At 40.5% G+C, this 24945-nt stretch overlaps 1 protein-coding gene across 1 annotated transcript in view; it reads left to right on the top strand.

The window, feature by feature from the left end:
- FSTL4 (follistatin like 4) overlaps positions 1 to 24945 on the top strand; it is an 846999-nt gene that overhangs the window by 759974 nt on the left and 62080 nt on the right. Inside the window, exon 7 of the mRNA XM_066591052.1 lies at positions 13875 to 13995. Within this exon, the coding sequence (XP_066447149.1) occupies positions 13875 to 13995 (121 nt within the window). The remainder of the gene's footprint in view (positions 1 to 13874; positions 13996 to 24945) is intronic.

Genomic DNA, 24945 nt, shown 5'->3' on the forward strand with positions numbered 1-24945 from the left:
GCAGATCCGTATTCACCAAATAGAAAATAATGCCAATGAATACAGAGGAAAAAACGGACGAAAGTAAGGCATACTGCATTTTTAAAACACAAACATGAAATAATACAACCATTTAAACAGTTACATAGGTTTACATTAGCTCAATATTATGCACAAGTAGAAAAAAAAACTATTTGCAGTGTATTTAATATTTCCCTATTAATGTCTAGCTAACTGGCCACAGCATTTTTTGCCAAATCACCCTGTGTATCCACCAGACAAATCTGTTGCAGGAGTTTTGGTGACTAAAAGTCTGTTCGACACATGTCAACAAAGTTCTTCCTATAGCATTTGCAATCAAATGTGTGGGACAGTGCCAGAAATGTCTGTAACAAATCCCAAAAATGTGAATATACCCTAAATCTACCCCAAATATCCACTTAAAATTTAAGCAAGTCTATACTAGGAAACAGTAGCTAGATAGCAACATAGTCCTAACTATGAAAACAACAGGAAAATCTCTATATATTGAATATAAAGGTATGGAGATACCTGAATAAATAGAAAACAGTGGTTGGAAATGCCATCCTGTGTGTGGCATGCTGCTAACGGGAAGAGAGCAAATCTGTGAGGGGTGGTGTCCAACATGGTGGCCATTTTGAAATCTGTAATCTTGGAACCAAGTCAATATTTTCAAACGGGAAGGTGTTCATGTGACATATGTATCTGATAGGGAAATTGATCAGGAATGCTTAAATATCATGTAGCTTTATTCCAGCCAAAGTTCTTATCAATTTTTCAGTAACATGGAACACAATGACGATCCACTACAGGATATGTTTGTTGTGCTCCTCGTTGTTTCATTCACAATTCACTAACAGCAACACTTCAGCAGTAAGGCTAGCACAGTTGTCCAGGATCCGCTGTTGCATGTACGCCAACCATTGGATTTTCACTTTATAAACTCTGGACTTGACATCCCCCCACAGGTAGAATTCCAAGGAGGCGAAATCACAGGGGTCACTCCATTGGGCCATTTCCTTGAAAACCGCTGATTTAAAAACTCGTGGAGATCGCATCCATAATGTGGTGGGGGGAATCATCCTGCTGGAAAAATACTGGGAATGTGCCATCTTCATTGCACAGGGCAGTAACACCTCATCATGTAACAATTGCAAATACCTGGCAGTAGTAAGGTAATCAGTGAAGAATGGGCCCACTATCTTCGTACCCACTATACTACAATGCAACTTTCTGCCAACGATCTTGGAGGGATCAGTCCAGTATGGATTTGTGTCAGACCAGTAACAAAGGCTTTGTTTTTTCACCTCCCATTTACATTTACTTCATCCCTAAAAAGTACTGTCTCTGTGAAATGTGGATTCTGTTGCACCCACTCTGCAAATTCAACATGGCAATCAGGATCGTCCTCATTGAGATGATGCAGCAACTGGATCTTGTATGGGCAGTCAGTATCAGCCCAATGGTTTGACTCACCCCACTCTCTTGTGACAAATGCCATGTGCTACAATGTGGGCTCTTGCAGAAGGACGCCAGGATGGCCATTGTTGCTTTGTCCATGGCAGTTTTGATATGTCCACTTTTTGGCATGTCCAACACAGAACCTGTTTGGTGAAATTTAGCATGCAATTCTCTAGCTGTGCCATGGCGGATGTGCGGTCTGTTAGCGTGCTGACCATTGAAATCCGCTGCAATGACTCGGGTACTGTGCTCCCCAGAGATCAGCACAATTTCTGTCCTGTCCTCGCTTGTTAATCTCACCATATCTGTGTCTGTAACAATGAGAAAATTGTTAATAACTCAGACAGGAAATATCGCACATTACATTTAAACACGTTTGGATTTCTTTCAGATACATATGGCACAGTCATCCCTTCCCATTTGGAAATATCAACTTGGTTCCAAGATGATGGCTTTTAAAATAGCCACTATGTTGGACACCGCCCCTCACAGATTTGTCACCTCCCTGCTAGCAAATATGCCACACATAGGATGGTGTTTCTAACCACCATTTTCCATTTTTACAGGTGTCTCCATAGCTTTGGACCACCCTGTATATTAATAGATGTATTATGGTACAGGTTTTAAGTATATTTGTTAAGCAGATAAACTTCAGAACAGGAAAGGGCATTGACAATATATGCAGCAAATAGTATTTGATTTATTGAGCATCTTTCCACTTCTCTAAAAAGTTTCCTCCATATCCCTACATGCATGTCAGCATCCCTCATCCAATTAATAGTCATTACAGGAGAGCTAGGCTTACAAAGCCAACAATTAATCATAAATAATGAATATTCGTCTGTCTTGCTGATTCTATCTCATGGACTTTTCTCCGCATTTTCATATTGTCATGATAAATTGAAGTATATTTTTTAAAGTTTTTTGTATAACAGTAGAAAAATCTATAGTTTTCTTTTAATGCTTTCCTTTGTATTTTGATGTATTGCCATCTTTAACTTTAAATTCATAGCATAGCACTCAATATTAGTCTTACTTACTGCAATGTAAATTATGGGTAATCAGTGTATAGTATTTAAATTCCTCACTGTGCTCAAAATAGTGTATATGTTTGCAAACATAGAATAAGGGTGGCTTCACACGAGCCTGTTTTTGTGCGTACATAAGTGTGTGACAGCTGAGGTAGGGAATTGAAGAATTCCTCTGCTGCATATGTCACAGATGTAGCAGCAGGGAATCTTTTTTACTAGCAGGGATGAAGGAAAGATCTGCAGCATGCGGCAGATGTGTTCTTCCTCTCCGCGGGGGTCACGGCAGCGGCGGACGGGTAAGTATTTTTTTTACACTAAAATCTTTCTTTTTCAGGGAAAGGCTTTTATGTAAAGACCTTCCCTGAAAAAGTATGCAGGGGTGCTGGCAGACCATTGTTTTCAATGGAGCCGCCAGCAGCAGCCGCGTTTCTATTGCAAACAATGCGTGAATTCCCTATGGTGTATGCATGTCCTATCTTTGCAGGCACATGTCTGTAAAGCACGGACATGTGCACATACCATAGGGAATGCATTGTTGCAAATAGAAGCATGTTTTTGTGCGTGCTAATGCACGCACAAAAACACGCTGGTGTGAAGCCACCCTAAGGCTAGGTTCACATCAGAGCTGAAACCTTCATTTGGAGGTTCCATCGCAAATCCGACACACAATACTATTACTATTGAAAATTTACCAGTTTTCTTGCACAAATTGAGGTAGAAAACCGTCCTACATGCCTTGCACATTTAGGCTTTTTTCACATTAATGCATATCGGCCGAACGTTTTCATGCATTGGATTCCAATGCATCAGATCACATGGGCGTATTTGTGAGACATAAAAACGCCCGGCCAAGCCAATACCGCGCCCGCTTAGCTCCCATCCCGCCCCTTCCATTGCACAGAACGACCGGGGAGGAAGAGAGGTGAGCCTCCACGGGGAAGGGGAGGGGAAATGAAAGATGACCTGAAGAGGTCGGCGCATTTGCGCCGGCCTAATCAGGCCATATAAACAGGTGAACAAATGTTTGATTTGTGCGTCCGTTCACCAGTTTTTTCACCCCCAACATAGCATATATCGGCCAGCCATGAAAACGGACAGACGATATCCGTTCATGTGAAAGAAGCTTTATGATATGTTTTACCTACTTTCGGACACTTTTTCAAAATGTCCATGAAAAGGAGCATGGCTTTGAGAAAAGTCAGCATGGTCTAAAAATACACAAAAAAATTGCTTCAAATTTGTACCAAAATTTTGACGCTAAATCTGCCATAAGCTAAGCTAACTAATAGGTGGTATAAAGCTAGGGTCCTTGTACATGGGTAAATTGTCAGGCACTTGAGTGCCTAAAGGCCCATTTACACCAGCAGATGATCGCTCAAAGATCGCTCAAAGGACGGTTTGAGTGACAGCTTTGAACGATCATTTTGGATAAACTATTAAGTAGCTACTTAAGAGCAATTAAGTGTGCAAAAGGAGTCTTAGCTGAATGCAGTTAATAGCCTGGGGGCTATTTTCTGTGCTCAGATCCTTTGTTCTCCACGGGAAACAATACTATCAGCAATCCCCGTGGAGCACTGCTGAGAGGAGTGAAGGACGATTTTTAGGTTAGACTAAATTTAACAATCAGCTAGCAGTGACCGAAAAGCGCATCATGGGCACACATTTACACACACCGATTATCATTAAAACGATCGCCATTAACAATTTTTTAGCAATCATCGGCTGGTGTAAATGGGCCTTAACAGTCGTCCAAGTGATAATCACTCTTGTGCCTTCCCACAGGTGTGATGATTGCTGAGCGAATGGAGATGGAGCGTGCTGGAAATTGCTTTCACCCACCCTCCTCCATTCACAGTAAACAGACAGTCTTTCATAGATGAACGACTGTCTGTTTGCAGAGGCCGATCATCATTTGAGTTTTGTACCTACTGAAACTGAATGATAAGTGAACTAATTTGTTTGTTGTTCAGTCATTTGTAGCATCTACACTGAACAGTATCATTCAGGTAACTGTAATTCAGCAAGAATCTGAATAATATCATTCCGCATAAAAGGGCCCTTGGAGCTCCTGCACACAAGTGTATGCGTATATACGCCCGCAAGACCATGACGGGATTGCACTGAATAAAGCACTATCACGTGTTCTCACAAGCTAATACACGCAGCTTACTCTACTTTTATGCGCCACCGGGCTTGTTCATCTCAGCCCCAGATACTCCCATGCTGTTTTTGAACCGGCTAGGTAGTGACTAGTGTTATCAATTAACACTGCAAAATTACGCAGTTATGTGCACTATTTCATGCAGATGGGGTACACAAACGGTGCTTTGGGTGCACAGATGCACACAATATAGAATATGTCGCATTTTTTCTCCCAATGGAAATGCGCACGCAAAAACACTGAATGTGAAGGAACCAAATTAAATCAATGAGTTCTATTGTCAGCAGATTGCTCAAGCAATTTTGTGTGCATGAAAATGCATGCAAAATCACCCATGTACAAAAGGCTATAGACTGGACAGTCTAAAGAAGCACCTGATTTATGATCTTGCAGATTCACTGCGGTAAATGTGTGGCATTTTAAGGCTCCATTCACACAAGAGTTTTTATGTCAGCTAAAAATCGTCACCATCTGAAGCATTGCCTTCCAATGTATTCATTCAGATGACCGATTTTTAGTCGCATAAAAACGTTGCACCAGAAAAAATAGCACATACGAATCCGAAATCGGCAACAGAATGTATACGCTGCTGGAAAAGATGGGTCTTGCCCTATCTTTCGACTGATATACGCTGGTGGATCACATAGACTCCTATGGGAGCTGCTAAAAAAAGGAGGGGGAGGGAGTTTAGCTGCATCCAACACAGGGAAAAGTTTGCAGGTGCCTCTATTTAGGCATTGGAAGTCATTCCAACGATTTATGCCGACCGAGGGATGTACGATAAAATGCTAATTAAGCTTAGGATTTGATTGCGGCTTTTCTTCATTTATGTGATTTTCAGCCTCAGTGCATGCACTTGTGTGAAAGAGCCCTAAGAGCTTATTCACACAAACATATATCAGCCGCTAACCTGATGCGACCACTGGATTCCAATGCATCAGTTCAGATGGCCAATTTTCTGATGCATAAAAAATGGCTGACTGAAAAAGATAGCATCTACGGTGCGCATTCCAGTCGTCTGTTTTTACACGGCCAGAAAAGAAAGTTCTGGAACTATCTTCCGGCCAGAATATGTTACCCGGTCCAATAGGCTCCTATGGGAGCTGCCGGAAAAGGGAGGTAGGAAGGAGTTTAGCATAGGCTCCCTCCCTCTCTCTGCCTCTTGCCAGCTGCCACGACACTAGTTCCCACTCCGTCCCCTTGCTGACAGCAGGTGAGGGGGCAGAGAGGGGGAGGCAGTTTGGCAGAGCGGGAGACAGTCTGAACGGGCGTACAAATGGGAGAAGCAGCTGTGACTTGGTCATGGCTGCCTCTCGTTTAAGTGATTTTCAGCTGCTCTGCAGCCCATGTGAGGGAGCCCTAAGGATGTCTAATTAATTTGCACAGTCTAATTAGACAATATTAGTAAATCTGCCCCATTATATCAGATAAAATCTTAAACTGACATTAGATATTAATCTACATTCAGCTGCACAACAAATCCGTCATCTTCACTACTACTGAATGATATTAACACCAACATTACCGCAGATGCAGAAGATAATATTTTAACTACAATTTTTAAAAACTCTGTATCGTGAATGACCGGCAATGGCTCATCAATGGATGAAAAACCAAAAAAGCTGCAGGACAAAATTTCAGCAGATTATCTGTTGTTAATCAGTTTCTACAGAAAGAATGTGACCAGTTAATGTCAGATAATCAGCCGTCAAAATCTAATTTCATCTAATGTCCATAGTCAGCTTTAGTTTACAGACAATGATCATGATTGTAGGAATAATCACTATGTGAAATTGGGCAAAATATTGGAGTCAATCATTCTCTGACTTGCTATTTATTTCAATCAAATCACTGTCATTGTTATTATCATAACATTTAACTCTTTAACTTCCAGCCTATTTTCAGTTTTTTTATTTCATTTTTTTCATTCTTGCATTTCATGAGCCATAACTTTTTAATTCTGCTGTAAGTAGGCTTGTTGTATTAAAATTGTACCATTTTATTTGCTATACTAGGTTGCCTTCATACTGGCGATAAAATCACGCAATTTTCGAGCAATGCGAGAATGCGGGAAGACTCAGAATTATGAAACCCATGCTTTTCAATGGTTTAATTCACATCTGCAATGTTTTCACTCATGCCATGTTGCGAGAAATCGCTGCATACCCTATCTTTCAGCATTTTTGCTATTTTTAATTTTTTTTTATTCATCCATGTCTCCCTATGGAGCCTCCTTTTTATCGCAACACACAAACTTGCAATGTGCGTGCCATGCAATGCGTTTTTTTACATTAGAAACTCCTATTGTCTATCGCGTGAGAAAATTGCAAGTAGTAGTAATGTGATGCATGATTTTTCTCAGGAAAAAGCATCACTGATGCTCAAAAATCGCCTGAGCAAAACTGTGATTTTCTAATTTAATGTGAAATAATGCGATTGCACCATTTTTTGAAGGGTTTTGCTTTTATGGCATTCATGGTGGGATAAAAATGATGTTATCTCTTTTCTGTTCAGTTTTTTTGGAAGACGAGGTGACAAAATCGTAATTCTGACATTTAGTGTGGGTTTTTATGACGACAATCACCATGCGGCATGAATAATGTGATACTTAAATAGTTCGGGCTATTATGCAATTATGTTTATTCATTTGCTTAGATTTTTTGTAGAAAAAATAGTAAATTAGGTGTTTTGAACTATTAATATATTTACAATTTTTAAAAATATTATTTAACTTCATTTTACATTCTTTTTTTAGTCCCACTATAAGACTTGAACTTGCAATCCCTTGACCAATTTTACAATATACTGTAATTCATACAGAATACAAATATAAATACAGTCAACAATATATTTTATTAATTAAGGTGCTTTTATAATGGGTCGAAGTTAAGATGCCTGGGTTATTTTAGGTTATGATACTGAATAAAGAGACTTGGGATAAAAAAATAAAAAAGTAGTTGCTTGAGGACAGATAGAATGGCAGAGCTCACACCAGCAAACCAAACGAATAGTACAACTAATGATAACTGCATACTGACTACCAGCTACGGGTACCTCTGTCTAATTCCAAATGCAGGAATCATTTCACGTTAACACTGGGTTCTTGCAAGCAAATGTCCCACATAAAAAGGTTGACATGGAAATCAAAGATTTCACTATAATAACTTATAAACTGCCGAGGAAGTCCACAACTTATTGGCCACGAGTTGCACTATCCAAAACTCCAAATGGTATGAAACAGTTTTTTTGAGGAGATACTCCTTTAACTTGTCTGAGTCCAGAGTAATCAGGCCCTTGAGATTGTACAGTCCATAAAGCTATTGTCCCTATTAGTGTGTGCACACTAGCTGGTCAGAAACCAGTCTCTTATGTTTCTGACAGCAGTGCCCCAGGTGATATATAGTTCAAGCATGTCTTCCTCATGAGCTTTGTAGAGATGTGTGCTCGCCCTGATTACTACCCTCCCAGCAGTTTTCAGCACATTCCTATTGAGCTCAGTAAATTCATTGAATATAATGGCTCCTGTTCTCTTCTATTGGCAATAGTCTCTGACTGTACTGTAGGTCCTTAAGAGGCCAACTTGAATATTACAGTCTGCATCAGTGTCTATTGACTTTAATGAGGATGGACTCTGGGCTGCCATAGCAACCATCAGCACCCTGCAATTGCATTAGAGAAGAGGGTGATGAGGAGCTAGAGAGGGGAACCCCTTGGCTAATGACTAACTGGCTCTTGTCATAGTTGTTTGCAGTGGGTGTCAGTTGCTTCAAACAGCCAGCATTCACTGGGTAGGTGCAGCAGCCTCTGTAATGTACATATACTTCAGAGTGAATGAATGGGTTAAACAGCAGCCATATTACAAAATCTTATTATCATAACCATTTATCATTAACATTGTATTTTACACCACAATGTTAGTGCAAAAAAATAATATTGGCTGTGATATGCTTTTGGGGTCCAATTCTTAGTTAGAGGATAGACTGAACTCGGGAGAATAACTCTCACCACAACAACACTTAGCGTGATCAAAGTTATCTGTTTATTGATTGACAGGCAGCAGTTTATATAGGGGCACATGCTTCAATTACAATAAGTCTAATCTATTATAATTAGAGATGAGTGAGTATACTCGCTAAGGCACATTACTCGAGCGAGTAGTGCCTTAGCCGAGTATTCCCCGTCTCTAAAGATTCGGGGGCCAGTGCCGGTGACAGGTTATGTGATTAATTTTTTACATATAGTAAATCCATCCTTAAGGTGCCTTTACATGGGCAGGTAGTCAGCTGAACAAATACTCAAATGAGCAATTACAGGCCCATGTAAAAGCACCTTACAGGCTCACTAGTTGCTATTTATTCTGTTTCAGCTCATTGAAATGGAGTGACTGCTAAGCGGCTTCTTGCTCACTGTAGACAGGAGTCTCTCAATCTTTAAATACCTTGATAGACTTTGCGGACAAGGAGGAAAAAAGAGAGAGGGATGGAGCAAAACCCATACAGTAGTGTTAATTGTTAAGAATGAATCTACATATAAGGGGGAAAGAGTAGAATGATATCTTTAATGGTGGAGGTGATGCCTGACCAGGTGACGCACCACCTGGGTAGGCATAATAGAGCAAGTTAATAGGACTAAAAGCTGGTAGTGGAGAAGGCGCAACACTCCAGATTAAAACATGTAGGAACTGACCAAAGGTCTCCTTCTATTTAATAAAATATGTGATCAGCATATGAAGATGCGTTTCGGGGATAGCCCCTTCATCAGTTCAGCAAGTGTTTAAAACATACAAGCAATTTGTGGGTCCCAAAAAGGTTAATAATGAGATCCTCTTTGCCTGTGTGGTGAGGGTCAGCCTGGACAGGAGACATTCTTCTGTCTGGCTGACCCTCAAATTGCTTGAATGTTTTAAATACCAGCTGAACTGATGAAGGGGTTATCCCCGAAACGCGTCTTTATATGCTAATCACATATTTTATTAAATAAAAGGAGAAGTTTTCCACACCTTTGGTCACTTCCTACATGCTTTAACCTGGAGTGTTGCGCCTCCTGCATTGCCAGATTTTAGTCCTATTCTCTTCCTCTTTACTTTGAATGCATGCGGACATCCAGAAGTGATCTATGTCTGCTCGCCTCCATTATCTGACAGACTTTTGCTCCTGTGAAGAGCACAGGAGCGATTGTCACTGGAACAGCTGTCAGGTGCTTATGTGTCTAATAGTCGCACTATGTAAAGGTACCTTTACTAGCATACATTATCCTGTAGGAATTATTCTCATACAAAAAATAACCATTTGCATAATAATCAACTGAAACTAACATCTCAAAATTAAAATCAAATGGAAAGGAGGTTTCTGGGATTATTTTTATACTTTAGTCAGTGAGGGATGAAACAAAAGTTTCAGTTTGGTTCTGTTTTTGATGTATGTTTAACAGATGCGTTTTTAAATAAGAATGTACAGAAGGCTAGCAAAACAGAAGAATGCAAAACATATCCATTAGAAACGTCTGAAATGGAAGGAAACAGAAACAAACTAATAAAAAAAAAACAATTTTTTCAATGGATCCACAATGGAAGTCTTATTGTTTAGATATACTGTTCCAAGAAGTTAATCATGTATGATTATTTATGTGCTTGTGTGCGTTTGCCTGGCATTTTAGATGTTAAATTCCTTATCTTGCATACTCATATTGTTTGTTTCTTTTGACCAATAGTAATAAATGAATTATAATAGATTAGAATTATTGTAATTGAAGCATGTGCCCCAATATAAACTGCTACCTGTCAATTAATAAACAAATAATTTTAATCCTAAGTGTTGTTGTGGTGAGAGTTATTCTCCCCAGCTCGGCCTATCCTCTAACTAAGAATTGGACCCCAAAAGCATATCATAGCAAACATTATTTTTTTGCACTAACAACATGTTGTAACATAGTAACATAGTATATTTTGCTGAATGAAGACAATGTCCATCTAGTTTTAAAACCAAAAGCTATGGTTTCAATTTCTTTCCTTTGACTTCTGTTTTGCTATCTGTTCCATGAAATATATATATATATATATATATATATATATATATATATATATATATATATATATATATATATATGAACGATCCCTCAGTGTCCCCAAAATTTGCATGTGTTTTATAAACCCAGCCTAAGGCCTCCCAGTTTTTTGATGAGAGACGCAAATATTTCTACTAAAGTTTTCACTTTTGTAGGTCATATTCCTAGATTTGGCTTACAACTACTGACTACTAATGCAAGGTACTAACAAAAATACTGCCCTGTGAAAGTGGCCCAAAGCCAAATAGATGTCTGACATTATCCTTTATAGTGTATCTAATGTAAATTATAATGGACTCAACACCACAGTTTTTCACAATTTAGTGAGAAATGCAGCAAGAAAAATCATTGTATGAATCATAGAATGGTAGAGTTCGAAAGGACCTCCAGGGTCATCGGGTCCAACCTACTGCTCAATGCAGGATTCACTACATCAACCCAGACAGATATCTGTCCAACCTCTGTTTGAACACTTCCATTGATGGAGAACTCACCTACTCCCATGGTAACTTGTTCCACTCATTGATCACCCTCACTGTCAGAAAGTTTTTTTAAATATCTAATTTATGTCTTTTCCCTTTCAGTTTCATCCCATTACTTCTAGTCTTTCTTTGTGCAAATGGGAATAGGGCTGATCCCTCTGCACTGTGACAGCCCTTCAGATATTTGTAGACAGCTATTAAGTCTCCTCTCATCCTTCTTTTTTGCAAGCTAAACATTCCCAGATTCTTTAACCATTCCTCATAGGACATGGTTTGCAGACCGCTCGGCATCCTGGTAGCTCTTCTGTGAATTTGTTCCAGCTTGTCTATGCCTTTTTTAAAGTGAGGTGCCCAGAACTGGACACAGTATTTCAGATGAGGCCTGACTAAGGAAAAGTAGAGGGGGATAATTACCTCACATGTTTTAGACTATATGCTTCTCTTAATACATCCCATAATTGTGTTTGCTTTATTTGCTGCTGCATCACACTGTTGACCCATGTTCAGTATGTGATCTATTAGTATACCCGAGTCTTTTTCAAATGTGCTGCTGCTTAGCTCAATTCCTTCCATTCTGTATGTGCTTTTTTCATTTCTCTTGCCAAGAGGTAGGACTTTGCATTTCTTCCTGTTAAATACCATTCTGTTAGTTGCTGCCCACTGTTCAAGCTTGTCTAGATCTTTTTGAATCCTCTTTCTTCTCTACTGTTAGCTATCCCTCCTAGCTTTGTGTCACTTAACTTAAAGTACACTTAAAAATAATTTTATCCCTTATTTGTATTATATGTTTTATTAGTGCTTCAAATGACTATCTGAGACTACATTACTGTCAGTTTCTTATGTCTCAGTGTGTGAATGCAAAGAGCTTCCCCCACCTTCATCTCACCCTTCGGCCAATGGATATCAGTCAATACAGAATAGCACAGGTTGGAGTGCTGCCCTTGAGAATATAGCAGATCCATATCTTTGACAATACTGTATTCATTCAACACTCCTATAAGACAATTAGTACAAACGTTTTGGGCTGTTTTGGCTGCTAGGGATACAGACCTGTAAAGGAATTGTGTTGCCCTTACATAATACAACATATTCAGGTGACAGATTCTTTTTAATGCGGCTAGGGAATGGGATATTGTCTTGAACATTAAGCAGTAGTACAGTGCAGAATCCAGCCTATCTCTTCAAGTACAGATAAATCAGCAGTGAAGTTAGCTATTGACAAATACATTTCACATATTTTATTTAACATCAGAGGGTCTTTTTTAGATTAAATCTGGCTTTCAAAACCATCTTTATGCCGATAACACCCAAACCTACTTATCTTGCCCAGATGTTGCCTTTCTGCTATCCAGAATTTCAGACTGTCTATCTTCCTTCTTCTCTTCATGGTTTCTAAAGCTCAACATGGAGAAAACTGAACTCATCATCTTTCCACCATATTAATCAATAGTCCCACCAGACTTATTAATTATAATTAGAGATGAGCGAGCACCCAAATGCTCGGGTCCGCGTTATTCGAGTCGAGCTTCTCGTAAAATTCGAGAGCTCTACTCGAGTAACGAACCCCATTGACTACAATGGGAGACTCGAGCATTTTTGTATGTGGGACCCAGGTGCCAAGCTTTTTTTTTCCCTAGGTTCATTTCTCTCTCTCTCTCTCTCCCCCCTGCCTGCCAGACAAAAAATTTGCCATTGATGCGCGCTGCGTTGCCGTGGCGGGGCGGGGCCAAAACAGGCATGTCACAGTGGGGAGGAGCCAAAAACTGGGGCGGGGTCGAACGAGTTACTCTTTTGAGTAACGAGCACCATCGAGTATGCTAATACTCGAACAAGCATCAAGCTCGGCAGAGTATGTTCTCTCAACTCTAATTACAATCAATGGCTCCATGCTTTCACCAGTCCTACAAATCCCATTTTATTGGGTTCATGTACATGAGCAATTTTTCACTTGGGCTGACAGTTCAAGTTTGAAAAATCATTGCATGTCCTACTTTTGTGCGAGTCTCACATGAGACTGTGTGATTGTTCTCCGAGCGAGAAACCAAGTAATCTTGTAGATATGATACCTTTTAATGGCTAACAAAAATGCATGATGTTACAGCAAGCAAGCTTTCGGGGATATCTCGCCCCCTTCGTCAGGCTATTGAAGGGGGTGAGATATCCTCGAAAGCTTGCTTGCTGTAACATCATGCATTTTTGTTAGCCATTAAAAGGTATCATATCTACAAGATTACTTGGTTTCTCGCTCTGAGAACAATCACACAGTGCTCTACTGGCTAACACGGTACCAAACCAATTTTTTTTGGTCATCTCACATGAGACAGCACACGGATGGGGTGTCCATGTGATATGCAATGTGGGTCGCTCACGAGAATCTCAAGCGCAACTGAAATCGCCCATGTGAATAAGTCCTCACTTGTAGAAGTCACTTGGCTGAAAACCCGATCGCAAAACTGCAGCATTTTGTGGTAAAATGCATGTAGTTTTTAGGCAATGTTTTTGAGTATATTAAAAATGCTGCAAACACACCACAGAAATGCTCTACTTGTGCCAAGTGGAAACATAGACTAAGGACTTTGTACTGTGTTATTACTATGTATATGTATCACATGTTAATTATCACTTTTTGGAACAAATTTTGTCGCCTTTCACATTTTACTACTTTGTTTTTTTCAGGATTTTGGAGAAGATAATTCACTGTACATCACCAAGGTAACAACCATACATATGGGCAATTATACATGCCACGCTTATGGCTACGATGATATCTACCAGACACACATCCTCCAGGTGAATGGTTAGTAAATGGCACGTATGACAATTCACAAATACTGCTGTTAAAATAATGCAAATGTTAGATAAAAGTGATAAGCAATTTGTGTGTGTGTGTACACGCACGCAGTAGCATAGCAATAGGGTCGAAGGGATCACAGTTGTGACCTGGCCCCTAAGCCAGGGGGTCCAGAGACCTCCCTTGCCACTGTAGCACAGCACTTAGGAGAAAGCCCTCCCAGTGCACATCCCCATGCACCACAACTCTGAGCTGTCATCTCACGATGCTGCTAAGCACCCGACTCCTCCACTAACACCATGTTCTCAGTGCAGAATGAGCTGGTGGAGGAGTCGTGAGGCCAAAACCGGAAGATGTGAAAACAATAGTGCAGATAACAGCCCAGAGTTGTGGTGCACAGGGGTGATATGGGCCATACTGTTGTAACCTGGGTATCTCCTGTGTATAATTATATATGTACAACTGTATGGTTTAGGTATGGGTACAGGTGTAGATGACTAAAGGCTGTATGGTTTAGGTATGGGGACAGGTGCATATGACTGCAGGCTGTATGGTTTAGGTATGGGAACAGGTGCAGATGACTACAGGCTGTATGGTTTAGGTATGGGGACAGGTGCAGATGACTGCAGGCTGTATGGTTTAGGTATGGGAACAGGTGCAGATGACTACAGGCTGTATGGTTTCGGTATGGTAACAGGTGCCGCTGACTACAGGCTATATGGTTCAGGTATCGGGAACAGGTACAGATGTATTGATGCTTGGCAAAGTCAGTGGAAAAAGGAGATCAGGACAGCAAAGAATGAGATAGCTAGGTACAATCAAGGCCACCACGAAGATGTCAATCATGAAACTGAAAGAATCGGTGAAAGACAGGATTGCGTGGAGAACATTGATCCATAAAGTGGCCAAAGGTCGGATGCAACTGAATGGATAATCGTCACAGGTACAGATGATTGCAGGCTGTATGGCTTAGGTATGGGGACAGGTGCAGATGACTGCAGGCTGTATGGTTTAGGTATGGGAACAGGTGAAGATGACTGCAGGCTTACAGGTGCAGATGACTGCAGGCTGCATACTTTAGGTATGGCTATAGGTAAAGCTGACTGCAGGCTGTATGTTTTGGGTCTTGAGGGATAACATTGAGTTGGATACTGATCTGGAAAATAGTGCACCTAGGAGGAGATATGCATCAAAGGAAAAAAAATGTAAGGACTCACCTGGTGTGGAGCCTGTCGGATGACAGGGATCCACACCTTCAGTTCAGGCAAGATTTATATCCTCTTAGATGAATCCTGTGAAGGTGGAAACAACCAGGAGAGCAGCAAAGGACCAGTGCGTGGATGAAATGCCTCAGCAGTAAAATAATATATATAGAATCACACAATATACCCAAACAAAACAGGTCTTGCGCTTGCTTGATGAAGGAGGATAATAAAAAGGACTTACTTCACAGGTAGGTAAAAAGGTAGTCACAGGTAGGTAAAGCCAATCTTCACTTCAATTATTTATTTAGCGATCAGAAGATGTGACAGACAATAGCAGGCAATGCATTTCGGGGTACCCAGGACCCCTTTCTCAAGCCTAATATAAAAACGACAAAAACGTATATATCCTTACCAGTACATACTTCATTGTAGTGCTGCACTCGATCTGCAGAGTAAGTAGACGCTGCGAGATGTCATGCGTCCCACTTGTGCTTGCGTGATGACGTGGGCAGGCATCTCGCGTCATCGCATCTCACTCGCGCTCCAACTGATGCTTGCATGACGAGGCGGTCAGGTACCTCACGTCGTGGCGTCAGCTCCGTCATTAGGAAGAAGTGTTTACCTAGGAGCTGAGTTTATAAATAATAAAAAGCTGTTAAAAATCACATAGAAATTATTATAGATAATATTATATCCACCAATACGTAAATATCTGATGAAATATGTAATCACAATTAAAAATATATTTAAAAAGAGACTTGATGTGAAAAACATGAGTATAAGAAGTTCTATAACTGCCTAGAAATAATTCAAATGAAGTACTACCTTTTGCTGACCTGGATTTTGCAGGGGAGTTGAAGTTCCATCCAAACCCTTCCAGTGAAGTAAGTTCTTTTTGTTACCCTCTTTAACATCAAGGAAACACAAGACCTGTTTTGTTTGGGTACATTGTGTGACCCTATAAATATTATTTTACTGTGATCACTAGAGGTAAGGGCAGCTTTATATGGGATAGCTATCAGCCCCACAACGTATAGAGCAAGAAATTGCTCAGTAGTTGCTAGTCGCTTTGTTTTGGCTCACTGAAACTAAATGACTAGTGAGTGACTCGCTCTCATCTTTAAACTACTGCCTCTTCACAGTGAATGGAGGCAAGAGGCCAGAAGAGGTTTCCAGCATGCCCTGCCTCCATTCACTGAATGACTACCACTGCTGCGTGAAAGCACAGGAACAATAGTCATTGGGATAGCTGTCATGTGCTTGTGCTCCTAACAGACAAGCTGTGAAAAGTAATCTGTAATGCAATGGAATCACTGTCACTGTGTAGAGCTGGTGTCTGACTGTATATTTTGAGGTATCCTAGAGTTAAACTGCTGGATCTAACTAAGCCCACTGTGTTTTAAAAGTTGTCTTGGAGATATGGACCCTGTGAAATAGATAGATAGATAGATAGATAGATAGATAGATAGATAGATAGATAGATAGATAGATAGATAGATAGAGGTCTTATTTTAATTTTTTACTGGTGCAGTAGGGAGTGTTGGATGAGTTTTGGAGCTCCTAATCTTTTCATACTTTAGCAACAGAGACCCAATGATGCTGCGGAAAGCTTTGAGTTGACCAGAGCCAACAGCCATCAAATCAATGAGCCCCAAGCCAAACTATTACTCCTGGGCCATGGAGCTTTTAGCTACTATCCTGGGTGTGTGCTTTTCTTATAATAATTATGTTTAAAGTAGCCATTTTTATCGAATGTGTATCAATATCAATGCCTGTATACCTCTTGGTCGTTGTATATGTGAACTTATCAGAAGAGCCAGGCACTACTTTTTCACCACTCCTACCCCTTGTAAAACAAAAAGCGGTAGTATGACTTTCTGGTTGTATATTCTCTTCCTTGTTTGCCAATGTTTCATTACAGTGAGACAATTAGAACTGGGCCCTAACTCTTCAAGATCCAAACAGCTACCCCTGGGGTTTTCTATTTGTAATGGAAATCATTTACAAATTGCTACATACTTTTCAAAATATTGTGTCCTGCAAACTAGATTTAAAAAATTATGGGATGTGTACAAATTTGCATTAAAGTGATGATTGTGGAAAGTTTTAAGGGTCTCTACTAATTGGGATGCAAATATTGGTAAGTATACATATACAGAGATCTCTCACGTAACAATGGTCTCCCAATAGAATATTTTTGAAATACAATGCTTTTCTCTGGGCCATCTTAACTTGAAGCCAGGCTCAATATGCAATGCCACAGACCAGCCAGATCCATGACGTGTGAACTGCTGGAAAATCTAGCCAATCAGCATGGGAATTTCACTGATTAAACCCTCATATTACTCAAGAGCATGCACTAATTGGCTTCCTAGTAGCGCCTCTCTACAGTACAGCACTACATGTCCTGTTCAGCTCTTAAGTAGCTAAGATAAGTAGCTACTTTGGACACCAGGTGATGGCGGCCCCCTTTTATTGTTCTGGTGCGCTGCATACTATATAGGACCATTAAGAAGCTCCTGTCCTGAACATAGAAAGTTATTTGCAGCTTCCAGCAGTATTTTCTGACTTTTAGATATAAGGACTTGCTTTATTTATATTAGTTATTGGTTTAATTTTCTATCAACTACATTTTGCATTACTTTTGGCTGACATTTTGGAGGGTTTGGGGACAATTACTAGTTTTCCATGGAGTTATGGTTTTAACTTACAATATTTTCTACATACAATGACAGTCCTGGAACAAATTAATATTGTATGTTGAGGGACTACATGGCAGAATGGTGGCTTAGTGGTTAGCACTGTTGCCTTCGGGTGCTGGGTTCACACTCAACCAAAGACAACATCTGCATGGAGTTTGTATGTTCTCCCCATGTTTGTGTAGGTTTCCTTCCATACACATTGGTGACTATAGATTGTGAGCCCCAATGGGGATGGAACCCAATATCATGTGATGTTAAGTGCTGTGTAATATGAAGGTGCTATATTAATGAAAGCATTTATTCACTGTCAAATTCTTTGCATGACTGTGCTGTTAGGCATTAGTGTTTGCTGGTTATTCAAGAGCAATCAACCATATGAAATTTGACTTTACTCATGTGATTGTGTAGAATATAATCAGGGAGAAAAGCAGTAATATGTCTTAGAAGACATAGACCTGGGTTTACAATAATAAAATCTGATAGCCTTGTTATGATAATCATTGAATTTCTAAATGGTATTTACACACAAACTCTAATCAAGAATCAAATATGCATGTCCCTTCCAGCTAATTAAGCACTTATAAATGAGAAAGTGGCTTATTTAATGAACGACTATAAACACATCACCATAAATTTATATCATGGAAGCCAGGTCTTTATCACATGTCTGCTGTGATGATAAGGCAATTCTCCTTTAGCTATGCCCTTTTCTTACAGTATATATGAAATAGTGCATATTCAAGGCTATTGTGTTTCCTACTATAAATGTCATGAGAATTAGTAATCCTCATTAAGGGAAGAAATAAAATAATAATGAAATATATTTAAAGTTAACCTGATCAAGAGAACATGCTGGCCTATCTGCAGACAACACAATACAAACCAAAAAGATATAAGTAGATTGGTACTTAGTTTTACGGTTCCTTCACACGAAGTATTTATGCGCGCAATATGTGGTGAATAGAACCCATTGATTTCAGTGGCTTTCTTCACAGGTGCATATTTAGTGTGCGCATTTTCGGCTGTGCAAAAAGATAGAGCATGCTTTACCTTTCTGCATATTTGTGCACCAAAGGTCCCCATAGAGGTCAATGGGTTCATGGAAGACGCAAGGAGATGCGTGAAACACTGCGTAATTACGCTGGAAAAAGAACACATCTGGAATTAATTAGGTCTTTCTTTCAGTGCGTTTGTTTGCCATGTGCAACTGCACATGCCTTGTGGGCATATAAAATAGAGTGAAATACGCTGATATTCACTCAAAAAGGCCTCATTTGTAACGCTAAAAAGTTGAGTTAAGGTGTGCACAATTATACTTATGCTCGTGTGAAGCCAGCTCCTGGATGAAAAATCGCAGCATGCTCCATTTTCCTGCGGATTTCGCACGGGTGGCTTCAATTGAAGTCAATGGAAGCTGTCTGACCCGCGGCCAATCCGGATACCGCGGAAAAAGCAAGAATCATTTAACAAAAGAAAACTGTACTGCACATGTCTGACGGCAAGCCCTGCAGACCATCCGCAGTACAGAAAAGAAGAAGAAAATACTTGTATGCGGGGATGGTGGCTGGGCACAGGGCCAGATTCTGCTGCTGGCTCTCGCATGCGGTATCCGACCCGCCCGTGTGCATGCGGCCTAAGAGTAGCAGCTACAGAGTGCAGATAAGGCCACAACCATACGTCCTTATACAGCTATAGTTAGCTGACCTAATATAAAAGCCTTTCACATGTTGCTTACATACATTACCCACCCCCCCAGTGCAGCCCTATGGCTCCCATATAAAGAAGGTCCCATGCGTCCCTGAAATGCAGCCATATGCCCCGTATACAAAATGCAGTATAGGGGGCATATGAAGTGTACATTATACCCTATTGCTGTATTTCCTTCCCTCATGTTGAATACTTTCGTCTCTTGGCTCTCTTTTTCTCCTGTGTGATTAATATAAGACCCTGTCTTATATAAATTTTTGCCCCAAAAGAGGCACAGGGTCTTATTTTCAGGGGGTGTCTTATACTGACTTAGCAGGCGCTGTTCGAGCCCCCCCCCCCCCCCGCTGGACTCCGGCGCTCTGGCAGGCTTCCGTGCAGTCCTCAGTGCTGAAAGAGCATCGCTTGCTGGTAACTGTATTTGAAAATCCCGTCTCCAGCAAGCGTTTGCTCTAATTGGTTCTCGAGCACCGAGGCTCAGCCAATCAGAGCCGGCACTCGAAAACCAATCAGAGCAATTGCTTACTGGAGGCAGAGTTTAAAAACCCTGTTACTAGCTAGGGATGTTCTGTCAGTGCTGGATCTGCATGGAAGTCTGCCAGAGCGTCAGAGACCAGCAGGAGGGACCTTGATGGTGCCTGCTAGGTGAGTACTGCTTTTATTTTTCATGTAGTGTAGCTGTGGCTTATTTTCAGAGTAGGACTTATATTTCAACCCCCCCCTTCCACGCATAAAAAACAGGGTAGGGCTTATTATTAAATCTAACGTTTGTGCACCCGTTAACATGGCATGGGCCCCAGTGCATATACGCCGAGGCTGCCATGCCATCGCCCCTTTCCCCTCCCTCCCCCTCGCAGGCTTACCGTTGCTCTCCTCCCCGCTCTCTCTTTGCAATGGGAGGGGGTGGGAGTGGCAGAGCTAAGCACTGCCCTGTCCCGCCTCCTCCAATTGCTGGCTGGGAATAAAGGTTGGGGAGGGGCGGAGCCAGCCAGCAATGTCCACAATGTCCACCCTTGTCCACAGCCAGCAATGGGAGGAGGTGGGACGGGGCAGTGCTTAGCTCTGCCCCTGTCCCACCCCCTCCCATTGCAAAGAGCAAGTGGGGAGGAGAGCAGAGGAAGGGAGTTTAGCAGCCACGCTGCTAAACTCCCTCCCTGCTCCGTCCGCTGACATGAGCTTCCATGCAGCGGCCAACGTATTCTGGCCAAAAGGTAGTTCCAGGACTATCTTTTGGGCCTGACATAAAAACGCCCAGCGCTATTTTGGGCGACCGGGCGCTTTTACGTCAAGGGGATATTGCCATGTGATCTGATGCATTGGAATCCAATGCATCAGATCACAGCGTATATCGGCTGACTGTAAAAATGGCGGGCCGATATACGCTCATGTAAAACAACCCTAAAAGAAAATACAGGTGAAAATAGAAGTAAAAGTGCTTATATATGTATATATTTGATCAGGTCAGTTTTCCTCGTTAGTAAAAGGCACAACTATTTGAGGCCACTCTTGCCATTAAACACTCAGAGAATCAGAAATTATTTTTTAATTTTAACTTTTTTGCACTTTTAGGAGATCAATTGTAGGCAGTCAATAAAGCATTAAATGGTTTATTGGGTTAATTTCCTCACTTTATGTAATGAACTACCAGCTTCCTATTGTTGATTTAAACAATATGATTTGTTTTAGCTTTTCTCACAAGAATTCTGAAAATCCACACTTTTTCCAGCTCATCTTTTCATAGCCCATAGGAATTGAAGCGTATCAGATGCTTATCTAATAACTAATAATATTGAGGGTTATAACTAATCTAAAAAGGTTAAATTTAAAGGACCTAAATGTTTTTACAACCTTTATAAAGGGGTTTCCCAAGCTAGCAATCATTTGTGGCAGTGGGGAGACAAAATGGGCAATAAAGAGAAAAACATACTACTTACTTCTCAGCTGCTCCCCGGCCGCGCTCTCCAGTCCTCCAGTCTATTTACTTTGAGCTGCAGTAGTCACCTGGTTGTTTACCCATATAACCTCTGCTCGACGGAGACATCATCCCATAAACCTGCCGGGGACTTCTACATTAGAAGTCCATATGACTGGTTTATGGAACGTCACCTGTCATATGCTGTGGTGCTGGAGCACCAGTTAAGTATTCCAGTGTCACTGTAAGCATATTGGTTTCATATAGCTTAAGCATAGGAGGAACAAGGTTTGTTCTCAGACACGTCCTCTATTTATGTAACTATGTAGAAGTCAATCAGTAATTGTTTTTATTTTTTCAAAAAGCAAATCCAAAAAAGGACAATAATTTTGGACCGCATAAAATGTAAAATGTTTTGTTTATGAAATGTAACAAATTATCATCAACATTGATAGTCTTCAAAAGCATTGAGTCTCTTTTTAAAAATCCCTTGCAATATGTTTAATTAGTTCTTTAACGCTGTGATGTGAGTTTAAGTTAAGCCCGTACCAACACCATTTATCATTTGCAATTGAACTAAATAGCCAAGAAAGGACGAATATTTGTGGCCACGTAATAGACAGAATTAAACGTGTTATTAGTCTTCTCTATATGTGCTGAAGTTTGTCTTGATGTCTTGATGTTAGGGTTTTCTAAGGTTTCCTCCTGTTCCTCTTTTAAGATTTCTTTAATGTGTGCAGATAACGATTGATACACTAATTTTGGTTCATAAAGATTTTAGTTGTTGGATCTTATCTTTGATTTTAATCCACTTGTTGCTGAAAGACAGCCCCTGGAATTTATGAAGACCTACCTTTTATAAAAACTTGCGCTACCTTCTTTACAACCTAAGTAAACATCCTTACTTGTACAAATTAGCTAGTTGTGATTTTCTTTATGCTTTAGCCATTGTTCTTATAAGCTAAATTGTGAGTCCAGGGGGAAGAGGGTGCAATGTTTCTTCTTTTGGAGAGCACCCTGCACACCATGAGGATGTAAGAGTCTTATACAGTAGGTCATCCCTTGCAAAAACTATGCAGGTGAGGACTGGAACAATCAGAGCCCCAGCTCCGATTGTACCTATACTTTTTCTACTAGGTAATAGGAACATATGTGGATCCTTCCTCCAAAGAGGATATTCCTCCAAGGGGCTGGAGAATTGGTCCAGCAGAGTCATTTTAGAGGTTATGGAACAGGAAACAAACACCAGGCCCTCCCGTGCTCGGGGGCAAAGTCAGATACCATAATTGGGGGTCATTTAAGTTTTTACTATGGATCCCTATCAGTTCTTTGTGGGCCACTCCTTACTAGTCAAGATCCGACTTTCTAGCAGATCGTGCAATATGACTAGAGATGTACAAACAGCTTTTTCAGGGCTCTTACCCCTCGTCAGTGTACAATAGGATTATGAAGAGCTTGTTACTATTGTGCATTAATAAGGAGAAAGAACTCAGAAATAGCTATATGTACATGATATTCTGGTTTGTTACATCGCTAGTGATGTTAAAAGGCTTGTTGAAAGGTCAGATATTTAACTCATACTGTAGCTACCTTCCAATAGGTGGTGCTTTGAAGGCATTATTCCATCACTCATTTGCAGAACAAACCTGTGGAGAATCAGTATTCTGAATCTTAGACTGTCTTGGCCAATATATGCTGAACTCTGAGCTATTGTCCATCTTAGTGAGTACTGTAATATTATTATGGTCTGTTGTACACGTACTTGAATTTTCTGTTTCTGGATCTGATGTTGATTCCAAAACACGTGTCACACTCTCATTATCTGCAGAAGTAGCATTGTCACACATATTTTATTGGCATGCTTATTTACGTTTGCCACAACTTCAGACATCTCAGCATATTTATTTCAAACTTTGAAAATAGTGTGTTAATAATGTTATCTGGTCAGTACTAGGCATTCTCATTATTCATTTAGTTATTATAATCCATTGGATGCAAAATAGAATTTTATTTTCCAATTCTAAATGGGCCAAAAGCAGCACAACTTACACAAAAAGTGCCCCAAAAAAATGACGGGTCGGAACTCTACTGCTCTTTGCTCCACTAAACCCCTGGCTATCAACTTTTAGTCCACCTCTGATGGTAGTAAGATGACTGCAGAAAAGTGATCTCTGTAGAACTGCATGATTTCAGGGTCTTTAAAAAATATTCATAATTTCAACTACTTGTGAAATTGTACATAAAGTGAGGCTCAGCCTCCAAATATTCCTGAGTGATGCTTTTCCTCAGTCCATCCTGGAGAAAAAGAGAGGAATTTCCCTAAATGGGGAAAATTGGCTTCTGCCTCATTGGGGGTTTTTTTTGGCCTTCCTCTGGATCACTATTGGGAGGTAATAGGCTGAACTGAATGGACTTACCATATATACTCGAGTATAAGCCGAGTTTTTCAGCTTATTTTATTATGCTGAAAAAGCCCCCCTCGGCTTATACTCAAATGAGGTTAAAAAAAAACAAAAAGAAAACCCTGCAATACTCACCTCCCAGCCGGCGTCTGTGTCCCCGCTGTGATGGTCTCCCTGGCAGTGCGGCAAGCTGCTTGCAATCTTCCTGCTCAGCTTTGAATTCCCCCGCCATCAGCACTGTGTAAGTAAGCGCTGTGATTGGATTGAGCGCCAGCCAATCACAGCCGGCGCTCGATCATTCACAGCCATTCAATGAATGACATCACTGAAAGGCTGTGATTAGTTTATCGAGCGCCGGCTGTGATCTACCGAATGCAGATGTCTGCTTCACTGCCCCAAATTGTTCCAATTCTTAAGCTACAAGTAATTTGTATATTGGGTGTATATTCTGTAAAATATATAACATGTATTTTAGGAACAGTATGTTTACTAATTCTACATGATTAAATTACTTTGCTAGTGAAATCTAGCATGAAAAGCCCCAAAATACTAAAAATGTAAAAAAAACATATGTTTAAGGCTACATTTACAGCGCAAAACGTGCAAGTATATGAACACCATTCTTTTGAATGGAGTTATACACGAGTGTTTTTTTTTCATCACAATGATGCTGCATGTCCTGTTTTTTCACGTTCCTCAGAACACATCGCCCGTTGTGTTTAATGGGACAGTCAAACACATTGCATGCCGTGCGATGTGTTGTTTCACATTGAAATTAATGAAAAACAATTGCCTATACTGTGACGCGTGTGAAACAAGCACCCGAGAATCGCAATTTCTCCAGAAGTGATGCAGGGAGTTTTTACATGAAAAACACCTCACAGCCACAGGTAAAACAAACGTTGTCTAAAATTTAATCCAGTAGTTATTTTTCTTTTGGAGTTTGTATAAATGATAGAAAAATAATTAGATATCCCATCAGATGCTGCACTATGGAGGTATGCTCTGAGGACAGGAGATGTCAATAACAT

Source organism: Eleutherodactylus coqui, chromosome 2 (genome assembly GCF_035609145.1).
Source record: "Eleutherodactylus coqui strain aEleCoq1 chromosome 2, aEleCoq1.hap1, whole genome shotgun sequence".
Taxonomy (NCBI): domain Eukaryota; kingdom Metazoa; phylum Chordata; class Amphibia; order Anura; family Eleutherodactylidae; genus Eleutherodactylus; species Eleutherodactylus coqui.